This window comes from Pristis pectinata, chromosome 1, assembly GCF_009764475.1.
Source record: "Pristis pectinata isolate sPriPec2 chromosome 1, sPriPec2.1.pri, whole genome shotgun sequence".
In the NCBI taxonomy this organism is placed as follows: domain Eukaryota; kingdom Metazoa; phylum Chordata; class Chondrichthyes; order Rhinopristiformes; family Pristidae; genus Pristis; species Pristis pectinata.
This window is the reverse complement of record NC_067405.1, coordinates 117,467,397-117,488,337: the sequence shown is the minus strand read 5'-3', so window position 1 is coordinate 117,488,337 and position 20,941 is coordinate 117,467,397. Positions and strand designations below refer to the sequence as shown.

The 20,941-nt window shown below is 39.9% G+C and overlaps 1 protein-coding gene across 1 annotated transcript; it reads left to right on the top strand.

Moving 5' to 3' along the window:
- Positions 1-5,225: 5,225 nt before the first annotated feature.
- On the top strand, positions 5,226-14,423 carry siva1 (SIVA1, apoptosis-inducing factor). Its single transcript, XM_052024952.1, has 4 exons — positions 5,226-5,411; positions 12,319-12,546; positions 13,083-13,239; positions 14,218-14,423. The coding sequence occupies exons 1-4, from the start codon at positions 5,294-5,296 to the stop codon at positions 14,261-14,263; spliced, it is 549 nt and encodes a 182-aa protein (XP_051880912.1). The 5' UTR covers positions 5,226-5,293; the 3' UTR covers positions 14,264-14,423.
- The last annotated feature ends 6,518 nt before the right edge of the window (positions 14,424-20,941 follow it).

Sequence of the window (20,941 nt, the reverse complement as noted above, 5' to 3'; positions counted from 1 at the left end):
ATTTCACAATAAAGTTGCATTTAGCAGGAACAATATTAATTTTGTTGGTGTCTTACATGCTAAAGTGGTTGATTGAACAAACTTTTCTGGAAATAAGCTATTTTAATTCATGCAATGCATTCTTTTTAAAATAATTTCAATCATGGAAGAATGTGCCTACTCTCAGTTGATCCTTCCCAATGCCAATTAGTCATTACAGAACACATTCAAAACTGTTATTAACTATTTGATTACACCTTGAAACTATGTAGAGTTAGAGCACAAAACAGGTTAACCAAAATTCTATGGACTCTGCAATGATTCCTGCAGATCAAAGGGTATTAAAATGTGATCCACGATTTAATAAAACAGTGAGAAATAATCAAGGAACTATCAATCAGTTAGCTTAACATCAGTGAATAAAAATGGAGAAAATTGCAGATGCTGGAAATCTGAAACAAAAACAGAAATGCTGGAAACACTGACCAGGTCAGGCAGCATCTCAGAGTTTCATACACCATGGAAACAGGCCCTTCGGCCCAACTGGTCCATGCCGACCAAGATGCCCCATCCAAGCTAGTCCCATTTGCCAGCATTTGGCCCATAACCTTCTAAACCTTTCCAATCCATGTACCCGTCCAATTGTATTTTAAAATTTGTTATTGTACCTGACTGAACCACTTCCTCTGGCAGCTGATTCCACAAAGATACAACCATCTGTGTCAAAAAAGTTGCCCCCCAAGTTCCTATTAAACCTATCCCCTCTAGTTCTTGATTCCCCAACCCTGGGAAAAAGACTGAGTACATTCATCCTATCTATGCCCCTCATGATTGTATCCACCTCTATAAGATCACCTCTCAGACTCATACGTTCCAAGGAATAAAGTCCTAGCCTGTCCAACCTCTCCCTATAATTCAGTCCCTCAAGTCCTGGCAACATCCTTGTAAATCTTTTCTGCATCCTTTCCAGTTTAATAACATCTTTCCTATAGCAGGGTGACCAAAACTGAACAGAATACTCCAAGTGCAGCCTCACCAGCATCCTGTACAATCGCACCATGACCTCCCAACTTTAATACTCAATGCCTTGACTTATGAAGGTCAGTGTGCCAAAAACCTTCTTCACCACCCTGTCTACCTGTGATTCCACTTTCAGTGAACCATGTACTTGTACTTCCACCACCTCCAATGGAATCCCACCACTAGGCACATCTTCCCCTTTCCCCCTCTCCACTTTCCGTAGGGATCGCTCTCTCTGCGACTCCCTTGTCCAATAATCCCTCCCCGCAGATGACCCTCCTGGCACTTAGCCCTGCAACCACACTAAGTGCTCCACCTGTCCCTACACCTCCTCCCTCAGCACCATTCAGGGCCAGAGACAGTCCTTCCAGGTGAGGAAGCGCTTCACCTGTGAATCCGAGGGTGTCACTTATTGCATCCGGTGCTCCTGGTGTGGCCTCCTCTACATTGGTGAGACCTGAAGCAGATTGGGTGACCGCTTTGTCAAGCACCTTTGTTCCATCCGCCACAAAAGCAAGGATCTCCCAGTGGCCACCCACTTCAATTTCACATCCCACTCCCATACCGGCATGTCTATCCGTGACCTCCTCTACTGCCGCGTTGAGGCCAGACGTAGGTAGGAGGAACAATGCCTCATATTTTGCCTTGGTAGCCTCCAACCTGACGCCCTCAACATCGATTTCTCTAACTTCCAGTAACCCCTCCCCTCTTCTCCATCCCTCCCTTTCTGTTTCTCCTCTGTCTTCCCTCATTCCTGTGGCCCTATCCCCATTCTCTGTCCCCTTCCCCTGCCCTCATGACCTGCCCATCTATTCCCCACCTCCTTCCCTTTAGTCCATGGTTCACTGCCCTCTCCTACTGAATTCCTTCTTCTTCAGCACTTTGCCTCTTCCACCTATCACCTCTCAGCTTCTTACTTCTCCCCCTCCCCCACCCCCACCTTCCTACCTTCCCCCTCTCACCTAGACTCACCTATCACCTGAACTCACCTATCACCTGCCTGCATGTGCTCCTCCCCCTCCCCCGACCTTCTTATTTCGGTTTCTGCCCTTTTCCTTTCCTGTCCTGATGAAGGGTCTCGACCCAAAACGTTGACTGTTTATTTCTCTTCATAGATGCTGCCTGACCTGCTGAGTTCCTCTAGCATTTTGTGTGTGTTGCTCCAGATTCCAGCATCTGCAGAATCTCTTGTGTCTCTGTATTTGTACTCCAAGGTCCCTCTTTTCTACAACACTCCCCAGGGCCCTGCTGTTCACTGTTAAAGTCCTACCTGGATTTGACTTTCCGAAGTGCAACACCTTGCACTCATCTGAATTTGCCTTTCCTAGGCCCACGTACTCAGCTGATCAAGATCCCCCCGTAATTTTTAATAACCTTCTTCATTGTCCACTATACCACCTATTTTAGTGTCGTCTGCAAACTTACTAACCATGCCTTGTACATTCTTATCGAAATTGTTGATATTTGATGACAAACAACAATGGGCCGAGCACTGACACCTGAGGCCTCCAGTCCAAGAAACAACCTTGCACCATCACCCTCTGCTTTCTACCCTCAAGCCAACTGTGTATCCAATTAGCCAGCACTCCCTGGATTCCATGTGATCTAAGCTTCCAGAGCAGCCCACTCCGTGGAACCTTATAAAAGGCCTTATTGAAGTCCATATTAATCATGCCCACCGCCCTGCCCTAGTCAACTTTCTTGGTCACCTCATCAAAAACCTCCATCAAGTTCATAAGACGTCATCTCCCATGCACAAAGCCATGCTGACTACCCTTAATCAACCCCTGTCTTTCTCAGATGTACGTACATCTTATCCCTCAGAATCCTCTCCAGTAACTTACCTACCACAGATGTTAGACTTACTGGCCTACAGTTCCCAAGTTTTTCTTTGTCGCCCTTCTTAAATAAAGGCACAACATTCGCTACCCTCCAGTCTATTGGCACCTCACCCATGGCTAACAATAATGCAAATATCTCAGCCAGGGCTCCCGCAATTTCTTCTCTAGCCTCCCAGAGGGTTCTTGGATATATATGGTCAGGCCCCGGAGATGTGTCTACCTTCATACCTTTTAAGGCATCCAGCACCTCCTCTACAGTAATGGGGACTATCCCCAAGACCTCCCCATTTACTTTTCCTAGTTCCAAAGTATTCATGTCTTTCTCCATGGTAAAAACAAAGGAGAATCTGTGGAAAGAGAAACATTTCACACTTCAGGTCAAAGACACTTCCTCAGAGGGTCAGACTAAGGGCCTTTGATCTGAAACATTAAATGTTTCTCTTTTCACAGATGCTGCCTGACCTGCTGTGTTTCCAGCATTTTCTGATTTTAAGCTTCACATAAGTATTATGGAAAATGTTGCAATCTACAATGAAGGATGTAATAACAATTCAGCTGGAAAATAATAATAGGATTGAGCAACATGGATTATAAAAGGGAAATTATGTTTAATAAACCTTGGAGAAAGTGGCTAATAGAATGGATAAGGGGAACCAATGGATGTTTAGATTTTATATTTAGATTTTTTGAAGACTTTCAATAAAATCTCATAAAAGATTTTAATCAACGTGGTTAGAACACACAGAGTTAGTGATAATATCCCAACATAGACTTGAGAATTGGTGAACTGGCAGAAAACAAAGAATGAGAATAAATGGTTCCTTCTCAGGTTGACAGGCTATGACTAGTGGGTACTGCAGGAATCATTGTTTGGGCCCCAGCTATCACAATCTGTTTCAACAATTTGGCTCAGCAATTCAATGTCATTTTACCAATTTAACATTGATTCAAAACTTGGAGGGGTTGTGAATAGCGAGCAGAATGTAAAACTAATTTAAGGGGATAAAGAAAAGCTAACTGAGTGGTTAAGAACTTAACACTGGAATATAATGTGGACAAATGTGAAGTCATCCACTTTAGTGCACAAAACAAACATGTGGAGTTCTTCTTAAATGCTGACAGATGGAGAAATGTTGATGTTCAAAGGGACCAAGAGATTCTTCTACACAAGTTAGCATGCAGGTGCAGCTAGCAATTAGGGAGACAAATGGTATGTTGTTCTTTATTACAAGGGATTTAAGTACAGCGGTAAGAATATCTTACTGTGCTTATATAGGACCACAGTGTCACTGCACCCAGAATATTGTGCAGTTTTGGTCTCCTTACCTAAAAACAAGAATACTTGCCATGGAGGGAGTACAACAATGTTTCATCAGACTAGTTCCTGGAAATAGCAGGTTTACTGTGCGAGAAGAGATTGAGTCGACTAGGCCTGAGTTCAGAAGAATGAGAGGTGATGTCATTGAACCTTACAAAATTCTTACATGCTTGATAGGGAAGATGCAGAAAGGATATTTTGCTGGTATCACAATCTCAGAAAAAAAGAGCTAGGCCTTTCAAGACTTCATTAAAAGGATGGTGAATCTTTGTAATGCTCTATCCCAGAGGGCGCTGAAGACTCAGCAGTTGAGTTCATTCAAGATAATGATTGATAGACTTTTGGATATTACCAGAATCAAGGGATATGGGGATAGTGCAGAAGCGTTGGTCGAGATGGAAAATGATCTCGATGAATCGTGGAGCAAGCTCGAGGAGCCAGATGACCTATTTTGGATTCATATTCTTACTTTCTTTCGACTATTTGAAATTTACCCCTCCATTCAGGCGGGAAAATAATCCGACTCATACCTACACTCCTATTCCCATATTCTTTTACCTCTGTATGTTATCTAATTATCCAATATAATTTTGGATGTTGGCAGTTTCTACCTCAGTCACTAAACCTGGGAGGTAGGTCCAAAGCCTCCAACTCTGAGCCTACATAAGTTTCTCTAATTTCTTTTTTGCATGTCGTCTTGTCAGGGAAAGGAAGTCGTGAATTTGCCCCTATTCTGCACCATTCAACAAACTATTGGAAACGATGGCTCTACCTTACCCTATTCTGACTATGTAATACCCACTTCCCTGGTTTCCTAATGCATGTTGTTCGGCATGATACCCTCCATCCAAACTGCATTTTCCAAAGCCATTAATAATTTACCTGTTTCGAGGATCAACCGCATTGTGTATTCGGCTCAGTTTTGTTTTCGGCCGAAATAGCAACAATTGGCAATGCAAACATCGTCCCTGGAGCGAGGTCCCGGGGGTGGGCGGGGCGACGGGGACAAACCCCGCCCCCATCCGTTCACACGTGGCACCGAGGTCACGTGGCCTCTCCCCGTTCAATCGCCGGCGTCGCGGTGTTAAAGGTCAGGGTTTGGCGCGGGAGGAGGGCGGTTTGTGTGGCGTTGGCAATGACGAAGCGGGTCAGTCCGTTCGGTGACATCGCGCCGCTGCAGCGGAAGGTCTACGTGACCCAGAGGGAGCTGAGTGAGGGAGTGTTTGGGGAGAAGTACAAGCGGGAGGTGTACGGTGAGTGCGGGTTGTGGCTCGCGTTATAGCGGCCGGGGCCGGGTCCGGCCTTGCGCCAGGTCGGGCGAAGGATCTCTGCGGTCCCCTGTAAAGGCTGCTCACTGATGTGGGGAGGCCGCGGACGCTTTGAGTTTCTCGGTCGACGTGCGGGGTTGCCTGCAGGAGGGAGGCCTCCTGACTCCGAGCAAGTTGCATTCCTGAGGGTGGGGGAGTTTGGCAGCATTTCGGTGCTGTTATTGGCAATGAGGAGTCTTGCCGCGTTCTTCGTGGGTCGTGGCCCCGCTGCCGATGGATGAAGGTGAAGGTGTGAGTAGGTTTCTGTTTTAAGTTTTGGAGTGTTCCGCATTGGCGTTGCAGTAAGTGCAGCACTTTGAAGTAATGCAGTAGGAGAGGTCTGGGTGGGGGCCTGGGTTCTGTGTTGAGAGGGAAAGTAACTTTGTGTTGGATTTTGAGGTCTAGTGAGCTGATCCCACTTGCTGCTAACCTGACTTTTAAAAAAAGCTACTTGATCCTCCAATTTTGTTTGAACTACTGGAAATATTTGAGTTCCAATGCATTAAGTTTCAAATTAGCTTTTCCCACAAAGCTCCTGTCCTCTTACCCCCTATTGTTTTTTTTTGCCAACCCAAGACAATTTTTTAAAATGGTTGTTTCAAAACTGGAAATACTAAAGATCCCTAATTTGTTTTGGGATAAAATTGGAAAATATTTTTAATTGACCAAACTATGAACTGCATTTCCTGTTTAGAAATCAGTGGAATACCCATTGTGTCTTGAACCTTGTATTGAATCCTGTATGGATTCATAATGCAGGAATAGAGTAGTTTGCTTAAACTCTCAAAATTTGGAATGGCATGAGTCCATTGTTGTAGCCCAATTGCTGGATTTCTAAGCTAGTCTACATTTGCATGGATATCCTGAGATTCCTGTCACTGACCCAATGTTATGATCATTTGAGCTTTCATTACTACTGCATGAACTTGGGTCAATATTTCTCCTGTGCATAACACTTCTGTTGCTTAATATTCATTGGTAAATTGGGAGTTAAAACTGCATTAAAAGGCAGTGGTATTTGCTTTAACTATTGAAGGCTGATGGAATGTCTGTTGCTAGAAATCTTGTGCTTCAGTTGGAGATGTTTTTAAACAGCAGTACTTGTGCTTTGTCTTTGATTCAAGTCCTTAAGTTCAGATTTGTAACTAGAGTGTAAATTTAAAGATGACTGATACATTGCAGCTTCCACATACCACAGCTGCAATGTATCAGTCATCTTTAAATTTCACTCTTTGGTTACAAATCTGAATTTAAGGGCCTTTGATCTCCATGGTGACTATATTTGCAGTAAGTGTTTGCTGTTCAGACCTTCACTTCCCAGTTGAAAAGCTAGGATGTGAAGGTCTGAACTGCAGACATTTAATGCAAATGTAGTCACCATCTGAGATTTGAACATTCTGATAAATTAGATGGCAGGTAAACTACATGGATACTTTCTTCCCTTTGAATTTAATATTGGTATTTTGAGATGGGCAGGAGAGTGCAAGTAAGAATAGGAAGGTGTCAGGATCCTGAAGATAGTGCTAGAAGAACCTCAGTCCTTGAGGTTCTCACAGCCTCTGGGCCAGAGTAGACACTGCACGGAGTATAAGTATATTGACCAGCATTGTAGTACAGAGAGTATTCAAATTGGGAATGAAAAGCAATGCATTAGTGAAAAGTGAATTAAGTAGTGTTCTCCAGAGATATGAGCATGAGTCCTAAGTTTGTGTTGCCTGCACAGTACCAGGGTCAGAACAGTTTGTGAGTTGGACTGTGGAAGGGGGAAAATCCATTGCTTGTCCATGTGCAAAGCATTGACAAAGGACAAGAGGATCTACTGAAGGATTATCAACAACTAGGGTCCAAATTAAAGAACAGAAATCTCTGGATTACATCCTGAGTTGTGTGTCAATTGGTAGAAGATCACTAAGATCAGAAACAAATCCCATTCTCAAAATAAGGGGTGAGTTATTCATGACTGGTTTCTTTTAAGAAACAAAATATTCTCCATCTTGAAGTAGTGAATCTTTGAAATTCTTTACCCAAGGAGGTTAAATAGATTCAAAACTGATTTTTTGGATATTAAGGAAATTGAGGAATATGGGACTAGTACAGGAGTGATGCTAAGATAAAAGATCAACCGTGATGTTAATTGGTGGAGCAGGCATGAGGGCTTCTCTGCTTCCTATGTTTTTACTTCTAACAGTAGCATAAAAGTTGTCAACATTTAGACATCACATTACAGCACACTTGCTGTCAGAAGTGTAGGTTGCATGCATAACAGCAAGTAATTTAATCTATTAATTTAACAGCAAATTACTCCTGAAACTTTGCTGCAACAGCAGTGTTCACCATTTAGAAATTCAAGGAGGACAAATGTTCAGTATATATGGTTAAATATTGGCAGTTGCTATCCAAGATGTCCAGCTCCTCTGGAATCGGCACCAAAAGTCATCTCATCAAGACTCCTGGTATCTAGATACATGGAGCAATGTGGAACTGCTTTTGTGCAAAATGCTTTACATCAAAACTAAGATGAGATTTGCTTGTTCTAGTGACGTGGAATTTTTAAACAGCAAGATGTTAGAAATAGGAGCAGGGCTATTTGATGCTCTCGTGCTTGTTCTGTCGTTACCCCAAGATTGAGGCAGCACAGTGGCACAGCTATTAGAGCTGCTGCTTCATGATGCCAGAGAACAAGGTTCAAACCTGAATTTGGCTGCTGTCTGTGTGGAGTTTACCAGTTCTCCAAATGATGTGCGTTTCCTCTGGACTCATGTTTTCTCCCATATCCCAAATGTGGTTGTTAGGTTAATTGGCCACTGTAAGTTACCCATGTCTAGGTGGATAGTAGAATCTGGGGTGTAATTGATAATAAGCAATTTTTTAAAATGGGAGTAATATAGGGTAAATGGGCAGTTGATCAGCATGGACAGTGGATGAATGGCCTCTAAGTGCTAAATAACTTCATAAATTCACGCCTGATTGGTTACCTTGGTGCCACTTTACTAAATTTCTTCCCTTGATGTTCAAACTTTTATTAATCGGTCTTGAATATACTTGAGTGAGGTTCCACAGGCCTTTGGTAGAATTCAAAAGATTATCTATTGGATGAAGAAATCCCATCTTGGTTCTGACTAGCCAGTCCCTTACTTTGAGGCTATTTCCTGGTTCCAGATACCCAAGAAAATCATCATCCCAGTACCCTGTCAAGCTCCATTAGAGTTCTTGTATGTTGCAGTTACTTCACCTTTCTGTTGATTTCACCCCTTGTATAAATCAGGATGATACAGATTGTGAACAGCTGAAGTGGCAGCATTGATCTTTTTATTCCACTTTCTGTTGGCCAGTCAATGCACACTAATACATTGTCCTTGATGCTTGTACTCTAAATTTTGTTGAATAAGCTTGTGAGCTTTGGCAAATTCTTTCTCGATCCAAAGATGGCACATGCACTGGTTCCTTGACTATTGTCCTATTAAAAGTCAAAACTATAATGGATTTGTAAACATGATTTGTACTTGTAAATTCATGTTGACTCTGCCTAATCCTTTTATTTACTTGTTGGGCTAACTGGTCAAATGTCTTCCCCATTTTATCTCCCTTCACTGTAGAGTAACGTTTGCTTCCTTGCCATCTATGGCAACTGTTCTGGAAACAGTAGGATCTTGGAAAGTGACATATAATGAATTTACTAATTTTGTTTCCATGGCCACCTCTGAAAGCCCTGGCATGTAGGTCATGAGTTCATACTGATTTATTACCTTTCAATCTTATTAATTTGTCTTGCATTTTTTGTTTTTTTTCCTCCAAGGTCCTCATCCACCCTGGACCTGTAGTTCTTCACTATTTCTGGGATATTTCCCACCTTCCATGAAAGATGCAAGAAAATCCCAATCTCCTGCTTCAGTCAAAAGGGCACCCAGAAACTTCAACTCATTTTTCTGTAGAAGCTTGTAGAGACTGCTTCTTGCTAGACTAGTCTAATAAGTGAATTTCCCTTGCTAATTCCTTTCTCCTCTAAATTTTCAGTCCTTAAGCTTGCTGTTTTTATTGGCAACATTAGAAGGCTTTTCCTTTGTAAAGTTGGCATTAATTTCTTAAACTAAGAAAACTGGTCTAGTTAGTTCTTTTTCTTTAATGGATACTTACAGTACCTGTAAGTTGTGTATTAACTTTAAATTGGTCATTGCTTGTTTTGCTTTTGTATCAGAATCAGATTTCATATCTAACTTATGACACAATGTTTTTTGTGGCAGTGGTACAGTGCAAAGAAATAAATTACTTTAAATTACCAAAAATAGTGCAAAAAAGAGGTGGTGTTCAGGGACCATTCAGAAATATGATGGCAGAGGGGAAAGAGCTGTTGCTAAATCATTGTGGATCTTCAGGCTCCTCCCTGATGGTAGTAATGAGGGGAAGGTATGTACCAAATGGTGAGGATCCTTAGTGATGGGTACCACCTTCTTGAGGCACCACCTCCTGAAGATGTTGATGGGGAGGGTTATGCCCTTGATGGGGTCTACAACCCTCTGCAGCCTCTTTTGATCTTGTGCATTGGAGCCTCCATATCAATAGTAATGCAACCAGTCAGAATGCTCTCTACCATATCTGTAGAAATTTAAGTATTTGATGACATACCAAATCTCCTCAAACTCCTGATGAAGTAGAACTGTTGGCATGCTGCCTTCACATTGCATTAATGTGTTGGGCCCAGAATAGATCCTGAGATGTTGACACCCAGGAACTTGAGTCAGCAGTAGAAAGGTGAGCAGCTTCCTCAATGAGGACTGGTGTGCAAGTCCACTATCAATTCCTTCGTCTTGCTGACATTGAGTGCAAGGTTGTTGTTGTAACACCACTCAACCAGCTGATCTCTCACTCCTGTATGCTGCTTCAATCGACCCAGTTTTCTAATCTACCATATCCAACTCACTCGTGCATAGTTATAGATTGAACCAAATATAGTCAGTTTTTTTTATGTAGAACTTATAATATGGTCACTTCTCTGATAAACCCTCAACTACAAGATTATTAACTGTTATTATGTTACTAAATCGACCTGTTCATTCATTAGATCCTTAACATACAGATCTGGGAAACTGTCCCTAAATTTCTATGCCACACCTTTTCAAAAACTACATTTTGCTGTTCTTGCGAATGCAGAAGTTGCTAGGTCTCATAAAAGAATCATGCCACAAAGTTGAGTCCAACTGCCTGATTACTGTTGTTTCTAATCAGTCTCTGCACCAAATTGAACTTGAGCACATTCTCATTCTTTCAGATGTTTGTGTTGAATTCTAGCAATAAATTTCTGCTTTTCTTTCCAATTCACTGTTTTGATCCAATTTGACATTCACCCACTAAATTAAACCCTCTATTCCTGCACTGTTAATTGTCAATCATTTGTGCTTGTTTCATTCATTATACTGTTATCTTGTACTTTCAAGCTTGTTACAAAGACAATGCAGTTTTATCTACTCCAGGGAAAAGCATCCTAATGACCTTGGTTGTGCCTGCCAGCTTCTAGTGAGTTGTTTGGGGTATGTAGCATGCTTAGTAGAAATTGAGCTGAGTTTTTCCAAATTAAATTTCAATTTTGAAGAATGATTAATGTACTTCACAATGTCCTAGTCTTTCACTTAGGTGTGATAATTCAAGTAAACAAAGACTTGATGGTTGAGCAGACATTTTTACTGGTTCCTGGTAGGATACTACCCTTTGGTTATGCTCAAAGTGTGCACCTCTGAGCTGTCGTATGATTGTGGGCTTCCCTTAAAAGAACCATTATTTTTGTAGTGAAATGTTATCACAGAATGCTTCCATATGCTCTGGTCTTTGTTTCTTAAAACAAAAACATCCTCTTCTAGGCTTGACCACATTGCTTTGATAATGGGAGTGTTAATCAATTTTATATGCTGGTATTTTGCTTTGTATTTGATTTACAGGCATTAAGTAGCTAAATGACTGGATATTCTGGAATAAATGCAGTGAAATCTCTTGCCTTCTGACATCTAAGGTGGTATAAAATGTCAGTACTTCTACAATTACAGCTGTCAATTTGGACCACATTTAATTTGTGACTCCAGTATCTTCGGACAAATGTTCATCCAATGGTGAATGAATGTACTTTGCATCATTTCAAAGTTTATAATTAAAAATTTTATCCTTATGGTCAAAATTCAGATACAGCCTGAAAAGGCCTTTTTCAGTGCTTAATATTCCATTGCTCCTGCCCCTTCACCTCATGCAATATGATTATTTACCTGCATTCTTCAAATTTCTCACCACCTTGAGTGACAGCCCCACCTCTGTTTTCTTACCAATGTGCTCATGTCTCCCCATTTCTTCTCTCCTTTTCTCCCACCCCACCCAATAAGTGAACAGTCCATAATGGCATGTGGCATTTGAGTTGGGACTGTTCCAGAGAATGCTTAAAAACCCTGCAGTTCATGATTATTCCTTTCAAAATGCATCACTTCAAACTTGCCAAAATTAAATTCACTGTCCTTGAGCAGTTGTAAAATGGGCAGGGCAATATCATCCTGTCGTTTAAGAATATCCTCCATTATCAACAATGCAACTTTCATGTCATTGGTGAACTTGCTAATCATACTGCTTACATTCATAAATCACTAAAACAGTGAAAATCCCAGTCCTAACCCCTGTGATTGATCACTACCTCAATTTCAAAAACAGTCCCTATCTTCTCTACCCCCTCCAAACACACCACATGCCATAATTTGTGATTCTGGGAGTTTGTATGGAAATTTTACCTGGCCTGTTTCCTACATGAAAGGTATTAGTATGATAATTGAGTAGCTGTTTTGTATCACTTGAAATTGAAGTTCTCAAATGTCCTTATTTCCAGAAAAAACCAAGAGCTTGCTGTTCAATGGAGCCCAGGCTTTTATGGGAGACATGTGGACTGGTAACTTGGATGAGAATTATTCACTGGATCCCGTACTTGCTGAGGATAACTGCATGAAGGGACCTGAAAATATTTGTAATGGTGGTGAAGATCATGACTTGCTCAAAGGGCAGACATTTCTTGGACAAAATGGACAACTTCTAAGGGGTTTATCCTATTTGCAGAAATGTAAGTTCACATGCTTTAAACTAATTTGTATGGTTGGATATTTCTGCATTTTATTGGGTTTTAATCTAGTTACTTGAGGATATGAATTGGTTGAGGTTAGCAATGTTTAAAATGTTTGTACAGCGGCAGTTGTCTAGTGTGTTGTTGGTATCTAAACCAGTACTTTCAAAGTGTACAGTAACTTGAGTCAGAAGATTGCTTTTCCAAGGTCCACTGTAGCATCTGAACACACTAGGCTGCCACATGTAGTAGTGCTGAAAGTTCTCTTTGAATGAGGCTTAATGAGTTTTTACTGTTGCCTGTTGGTGGTTGGGAAAATGATTGAGCATCTATCCCTCATCTTTACAATAATGGCTGACTATAGATAAATGTTTCTCAGACCAAAACTTGACAGTTGATTCCAGTATTTCAAATATGTAACAATGCAATTTTATCTCTGCAAAAATGAAAACTTGGTTTTTGAGTTTGAATCCACTGGCTTTCATTGGAAATGATTACTTCGGTTTGACCTAAAATGCTAACTTTTGTTCACTTAGCATCAATCAAGGCAGCAGTTACAAACTGTTTCATCTGTCTGAAGCCATCCAGTTTCAAGGAACCATGTTCACGGTGTGACCACTTGCTATGCCAAGATTGCACCAAAGTGTGTGACCACTGCACAAAGAATTTCTGTTCAATATGTTCAGTTTCTAAGTGAGTAATATTTTTTCTTCTGTACTTTTGGTTTGCAGTCTGTAAACATTAGTCTGTATGCTCAAGCTTGAAACCAGCAACATTTAATAGCCAAATCACAAATTTTTAAATTTGCTGATGTTAGATCTTGCTCCCATTATTTTGATGTGACTGTTTGGGAGATGAATTTGCATGTGTTGCTTCTATAAGCCTGTTGTTGACTTGCTGCTTGGATGCTGAAATGGGTGAAGTTGAGTTGGGTGCATATTGTCAATGAATTCTGCCTGAGGAAAGAATGAGTGGGCCAAACGATCTGCCACTGCACTTGCTAGCATCCAGCTAAGCCACAATGGCAGGTAGCCTTTGGCAAAATACTTCAGAGGTCTCCTTCCATCTGCCCACCCCAGAATCTCTTGCTCTTTGGCAGCAAGAACCATTCCTCCTGTCATAACTTTGCTTTTTAAATCTCATGATATTAAATAAACATAAAACAATTTATTTTTTTCATCTTTGGCAGGCCAGGAATCCCCATTCATATCAATGGGGACTCTGATCCTCGGCCAAGCCATATTGTTGTAGACTTGGGGACTACCACACCAGTATACCTCTACAAGGCAGTTCTGCTGCTGGACTCCAAATGAAGTCCAGTGTCAAAACAGGACAACAATTTTTTTTCCTTATCTGGATTTTGCATTCAAGCTTTGAGTAGATTTAATGTTTGATAGTTGAAGACTTCCTTCTCAGTGACTTTCTTGGGATTAGTTACTGAATATCAGACACTCCAATCTGTTCAACTTTTCTTGCCTCATAGTAGTAATACTTCAACCTCTTGGGTGAATAATTTGTTACTTCTAGCCCTGCTGCACAAGGGCTTGCAGAAAGTGCACTTCTGTGGTAAGATGAGGTATTGGTTATGAAATCATGGCTACCAAATACTGAAAACTGAATAATCTGAGTTGGTGCTGCACTTGTACTAACTTAACTTTCTTCCACTTTCAGTTATGATGCTGAGGATAAAGTGTTCTGCTATGACTGCGTCTCATGAAAGCTACACTAACAGAAGATTTCTGGACTCTGATTTGTATAGGAATGTTTCACATTTTTAAGTGATTTCTACTTGTGTACAAATGGAAGCAATTCCACACTGTAATATACTGTTTTAATTGTGTATTTGTATAATAAAACTTTTTAACTGTTTTGCAAAACTTCACTGTTGCTCAAGTACTGTTCTCCAACACAAGTGAAGAAAAATATTCATCAGCTTATACTTTGACAGTGTGGTAGCTTTCTAATGCAGCAGAAATACACTGGTTATATTGTGCACTTCCCTCCAATTACTGATCTGATGACCTAACCAGTTCTAAGTAGATGTGCAATAAAACTCCATTAATCCAGCATGCCTGGGACTTTGGTGCAAGACTGACCGATTTTCTGTATTATTGGATGTTATGACACTTAATACCCAATTCACGATTGGGTGTTACTGGGTTTGCTGGAAAATTGTAATTTTCAAGAGGATGTGTGAACCAGGGACCTGGTGAGTTTCAAGGGGGATCATTGGCATTTTTTAAACAATTTGGTAGTGGATAATCAGGTTTGCTGTCATCTGCTTTAGCGATGAAGTTACTCATTGAAGAATGGAAGGCTTGAATCAAGATGCATCTGGGTGGGAGATGGCTATTTGAAATTATTCCAAGTATTTAGTAATTTCTTCTGTCTGCTTTGATCTACAGAATGACTGCAAGAAATCCCCAGAAACAAAGCAAGTTGTACTGATGAGATCCACCCCCCCCCCCCCCCCCCCCCCCATGGCACAGGACCTGCCATATCTTGTTTCTGCTTTAGCACTTCAAGACCATATTCCTTGATTTGTTCTGGCCTGTTTTATTGCAGGTGTCATTTGGGGGATTCAGTTCTGAAAACCTACCTTAAACCCATGATTTTTGGGACCATTCAGTATGTTTGTGGATATAAGGAGTAATGTGATGTTATTGCAGTTACAGGATCCTGCAGATAAAATCCACTTCAGTGTTTTGAAGGAAGGATGATTGGATGAGTAGATGGGACTTTATCTTGGACAGGTGCTGAATGAAGCACTATTATACCTGAATGCATTATCTCAATAAAGGGCCAGGGAGTTGGGATTAATGTTCCTGATGTAACTGAGAATGGTGCTGCTTTACCATCTTTGTGCCAGTTTGGTTTGGGAATTTGTTTCTTGACTGGAAAATGTAAATTAACTTGAAGTAATTATCTGTTTTTAATATTACAAATGTTAGGCACAGTAGTGTAGCAGTTAGTGTAATGCTATTACAGCACCAGCAACCCAGGTTCAATTCCTGCCACTGCCACTGTGCCAGAAGTAATTATTAGTCACACGTACATCAAAACACAGTGAAATGCATTTTTTGTGTAGTGTTCTGGGGGGGGCAGCCTGCAAGTGTCACCACACTTCCAGTGCCAACATAGCATGCCCACAACTTCCTAACCTGCATGTCTTTGGAATGTGGGAGGAAACCAGAGCAAACCCATGCAGACATTGAAAGAATGTACAAACTCCTTACAGACAACAGTGGGAATTGAACCCGGGTCACTGGCACTGTAAAGCATTACGCTAGCTGTTACAGACACTTGTGGGCTGCCCCCAGAACACTCTATGCAAAAGATTCATTTCACTGTTTTGATGTTCATGTGACTAAGAGGTCTTGTCTTGAGGGCTGGTTGGGTCAAAAGACCCAGGACATCTGTACCTAATTAAAAGCACCTAAACCCTTTCTATTAACTCACTCCTCTTCACTAACTGAATTGGTGTAACATCTCACTTAATGGAAAACAAAATTGCAAATGCTGTCATCAAAAACAAATGTCAGAAGTGGAGGGGTGACTGGGAGAGAAGAGTAGAGGGTTTAGTTTTAAACAGTTCGGGTTTTTCAAGCTGCACTTTCTTGCCACTAGAGTGTGGTAGTAAGCTACAAACAAACACTGAACCAAGTTAGAACTAAAACATTGTCTTGGTAATTTGATACACACTAGTTTAAAAACTAATACCTTTAACCTAGCTGCAAAATACTTGACAGCCAATAACAAATGTTTTTTGGGTATTTGGTAAAATCTACATGGATACCTGGAGACATTATAGGGCTATAATTTTTAATCAAGTTTAAGGCTACTAACCCAACTTGTTCTTAGTGATATAATTTGACTCCCAAGCCCAGTGCTAGGTTACTGTCATCTGTACATACTTGGATATCAGTAGGGGGACTGATGGAATGTTGCAACATGTTACTAGCTTTTGGGGTTTAAATGCAAATTTTACAGTTAGTTTCCTGCTCTAATTTTGTAACCAATTTCAAGGTTCTAATCTTCAAAACTTGGGCATTAGATATACTTGATCTAGCTAAACTATTTGCTCTTTAAATGAACCATCAATTCAAATAATCCTTGTTTTGAATCTTGATTGTGACTTGTGATTATGCCACCTCTGCATTCAGTACAATAGTAAACACTTGATGTTTGTGAAACAAATGTGAGCAGCAGTTTAAGGAACAACATGGTATTACCATTTTAGACTGAGTAAGGTCAAGACTTCATCCTTTTGAACTTCCTACGTTTTTGTCCAATTGGTTTTAAATCCTGTTCCCTAAGTGTGCATCAGCACATCTCTATACACTGAGAATGCCTCAAACTCTTCGTATTTTTAAATTTTAACAAGTTTTCCTTGATTCTGCTGTTCATGGAGTCAATACCTCTTAGTTATGGAGACCTGACTTAACTTTGCAATTGCAAACCAACTTTTTTTTTAAAAAGAAAAAGGGGGATTTGTATCTGACATTTCAACCAAACAGTCCTACAATACATGTCCGAAATGTTATGAGGACAGTAATAGACTTGTGCATCAAACAATCTTTTTCAAGTACACCTGGACAGCATTTGCCATCTGGTTGCTGTTAAGTCTGCGACTGTTTTTATTTGCAGATCATCAATTTCAAAATATGATAAACTGAGTTGGTGCCTCAAAATATTACATTCCACAATAACACTCTTCTTTTCTCCTCTTCCCCACCCAAGAGTAGAAAGGGTAAATCACATACCCAAAGAATGCTGAATGTATGAAGTTTAAAAACAATGGTAGAAATAAGCAGGTAAGGCATTGTCTGTAGTGTGCAAGTTTCAGGTCAATACCTTGAATTAGTAGACAGAATTTTGCCAAAAAAATTGGTCAGTAAATTAGTGGTTATTTAAATTGTCATAACTTAAAAAAAAAGCCCACCCCAAAAATATATTTCTCGTTCAATCTCAATATTGAAATGTGCCAAAGATTTGGCCTCCATATCATCTTGATCATCAAGACTGCCTACTTCCACATCTGCATCAAATGGTACTGTTGCAGTTCATCTCAGTTTATTACCTTCAGAATTAACAATTTATAAATTCTTCTGGCTGGTTTTCCAATTTCCACAAAATGGGATCCATCCAGATTTCGGACCATAAGCCTGATTCATACTCTGTCCCTTTCACCCATTTGGAGTGTTACCTTGCTGGCCTTTATTGGCAATGCTTGTTCTAGAATTGTCATCTGTTCCAATTCTTTGCATCTTAACTTTACACATAACTTTCCTTGCCCTCCAATCTGCTGTCTCTTTCAACTTTGACCCATAATGCAGCCCTTTTTCCTTCACTATTGGCTGATCTTGAGACCTTTGGCCTGAGTTCTGGAATTGTCTACCCCTCTCATTGGCCAAGATTTTAACTACGTAACTGTCAAAATCTGATGCTTCTGAAAAGTCCCACAAAGCAAATATTATCAACCTAAAAGTTTTGGAACTTGTTCTGACTTTTCTATAAAAGCTAAATGGAGACTGATAGAATCTAACCTGAACAAAATAGAGAAATCTACTGAGAATAAGAGAAGAAAAGCAAAATGTGAATGTTGGAAAACTGAAATCAAATGCGGGAAATACTCAATAGGTCAGACAGCATCTGTAGAGTGCAGGACATCTGACAACAGCATGTTAAATTGTTGAACTATATTAAACTAGTTAACTTTTTTTTTGCCACAGATGCTGCCAAGCCAGAGTCTTTCCAGCACTTTGTTACACTTCACTATAGTAAGCAAGATTTCTAATATTGTAAGATTTAATTATTGCTAAGCATGCAGTGATCCACCTTGTTACAACCAGCAGTGTGCAAAGCCTCTGCTCTGCTTTCTGCTGCTCTTCTATTCTTCTATCCCTTGCAAGAATATCTTTGGAAAATACCAGAGATATTGTCATTGATATTAATCCTTTCCAAATGGCACAGGTAATTTAATACTGATGACTTTGTTTCTACTCTTTTGCCATTCTTGCATCTGTAAAAACAGTAAATATTTAGCACCTTAACATGTGGTTACAGGATGAACCATATAAATGTAGCTTTTTATTCATGACTTTTTATTTGTAGACAAGTCTTTGTATCCCCTTTTGTTTCTGCTCTGTACCAATTTTGATTGTTCCTTCCTGATAAATACACAAAAACGTTTGTAATTTCCTACAGCACAGCAAAAAATTGCTGCTCAAAAAATTAAGAGTTCAATTCTAGAAGTAATTCATCTTAACATTGACAAATGTAGTGATAAGTGAGGATTTGTTTACAAATATTAATAAACAATGGTTTTAGGGAAATAAACTCTTTTAAACCTGAAAAAGAGGGGAGACAAGGCAGCAGACTGAGTAGCAAATCAGTCATGAGCATAATGAAACAGCCAAGCTTAAAGCTATCACTCAATTTTTAAAACAGCCTCTTTTGTGAATATATTCTACTTAATACGAGTTTCTTAAGACACTGATGTTTGAAATGAATATTTGTAAAGGCAGGAATATTTTAAACCACAATGGATGTAAGGGGTTAATTTGTTACTTTTTAAAAAGATAATTTGCTTTTGTATTTACAGAAGATATTAAAATAACACATTCTGCTGGAATAGAGATGTATCTGACCTTGAAATGCAGGACAATGCTTCCAAATCCCTATAAACTAGTGTGACATTTTGAAGCAGGCTTTTGTTGATGCAGATGTAAAACTTTCAGCGGACTATTCACCAGACAGTTGAATAATGGTTACAGAATAATTGACCTTTGCAGCTTAGCTTAAATTTGCCGGTGTTTTGGGAAATGGTAGCTTGTTCTCTTTATTAAAATTCACTTGTTTCTTATAAAAGTCAAAGATTTTTAGAATTAGGACCTGCAATCTGTTGCTTCAGGGCTCAAGCCTGTCACATCCACTATTAGCAGATGCAGTGACAGCTGACACATGTTCCCACTTCTGCAAGACAAAGAATGATTCAATCTGTCAGTCATTCACAACTGCTTTTATGCAGAGTTTCTGAACACGTCTAGACCCATGAAATATTTTGTGTCTCTGGATAAGAAAGAAAACATGGTTGGTTCCCAGTATATTCTCTGGGCCAGTTTTGTTTCAGTGAGTACAAACGCAGCAAGCAATCCAAGGCCTCTGACCTTTTTGACCAAGGTGGATGTATACATCACTCATTTACAGCAGGGATGCTGATGAACTTCACATCAGTCAAGCAATACTACCAGTTTCTAGTTCTTCTTGACTCCTCAATCTAATAAATGCTTCCCACGAGTATAGAACAAAGTTGACTGGTATTTTCTGTAATTAATGGGTGTGAGAGAGAGTACTGCACAGAATAGAACATATTTATTGTAAAAGCGGATGGCAGTAAATTGTTGCCTGCAGACTGACTGCTTGCAATTTATTAGAATTAAGTTACGTAAGCTTAATGAGCTTCCAGTATTTATTGTGAAAAGGAAGCAATGTAATTACAAAAAAGACTATTATAACATCGATACATTATTCATGTGAGCACAGGTGGCTTTGTTGTGCTTTTTTTCCCCTGCTGTTTGGTTCCAGGTTTGAATCATGGTGGGAAATGAAGCTGGGTCCCTCTGTGAGGTGAATTATCAAACTTCTAAGCCTGCTATTCAACGCCAGTTTCAGACTGGAGGGCTATGTATGTGTGCGCCAGATGGTGAATTGCTGTTACGAGCATAACTGCCCAACAGATTCTGATTTGGGTTTTCTTGATGTCCAAGTTCCCTAACTATCATGAGGATAGAAATGTTTTCCCATCTCTCCAAAAAAAAGACCTTAACATGCAGTAAATACATAAAACTGTAAAATGATTCCATATCTAAATATAATTGAAAATTACTTCTAAACGATGCATTTCTGGTTCCAAGATTTCCACTGAATTTGATTAATACCATCAACATGGATTTATTTTTAGATCTTATTAAATCCTGTGACTGCCAGTCTGTAAATCTCAATATGCAGTTTTTAGTTTGCTACAGCAAAAGTATGGATACATGACCTTAGAACTTCTGGCTTTAGTGCAGTTTGAAACTGGTACAAAATTGACATGGGTAGAACTATTGTTTAAACCCAGTTTTGCAAGAGTTTATTAGTTATAAGTAATTTTAACTATGGAGAGTAGAGAATTATCTGCTGTAAAATGTACCGAGAACAATGGGAAAGAACTAGAACTGAAAATCCTACAGCCTTGGGTAGGTTTGATGTAATTCTTCTATGAGAAGGTCAGCATTTATTGCCTAACCCTAATTGCCAGTGTGGTAGAGATCTTGAGCTTTAGAAATGCTGCAGCCATTTATGACCAAGATGAGAAATCTCTTCGCACAGAGAGTAAACAACATTTGGAATT

Excerpts from the sequence above, each read along its gene's own strand:
- siva1 (XM_052024952.1), top strand. The coding sequence starts at position 5,294 with ATGACGAAGCGGGTCAGTCCGTTCGGTGACATCGCGCCGCTGCAGCGG. Across the intron at positions 12,547-13,082 it reads TTTATCCTATTTGCAGAAAT|CATCAATCAAGGCAGCAGTT; the intron begins GTAAGTTCACAT and ends TTGTTCACTTAG. Across the intron at positions 13,240-14,217 it reads TCAATATGTTCAGTTTCTAA|TTATGATGCTGAGGATAAAG; the intron begins GTGAGTAATATT and ends TTCCACTTTCAG.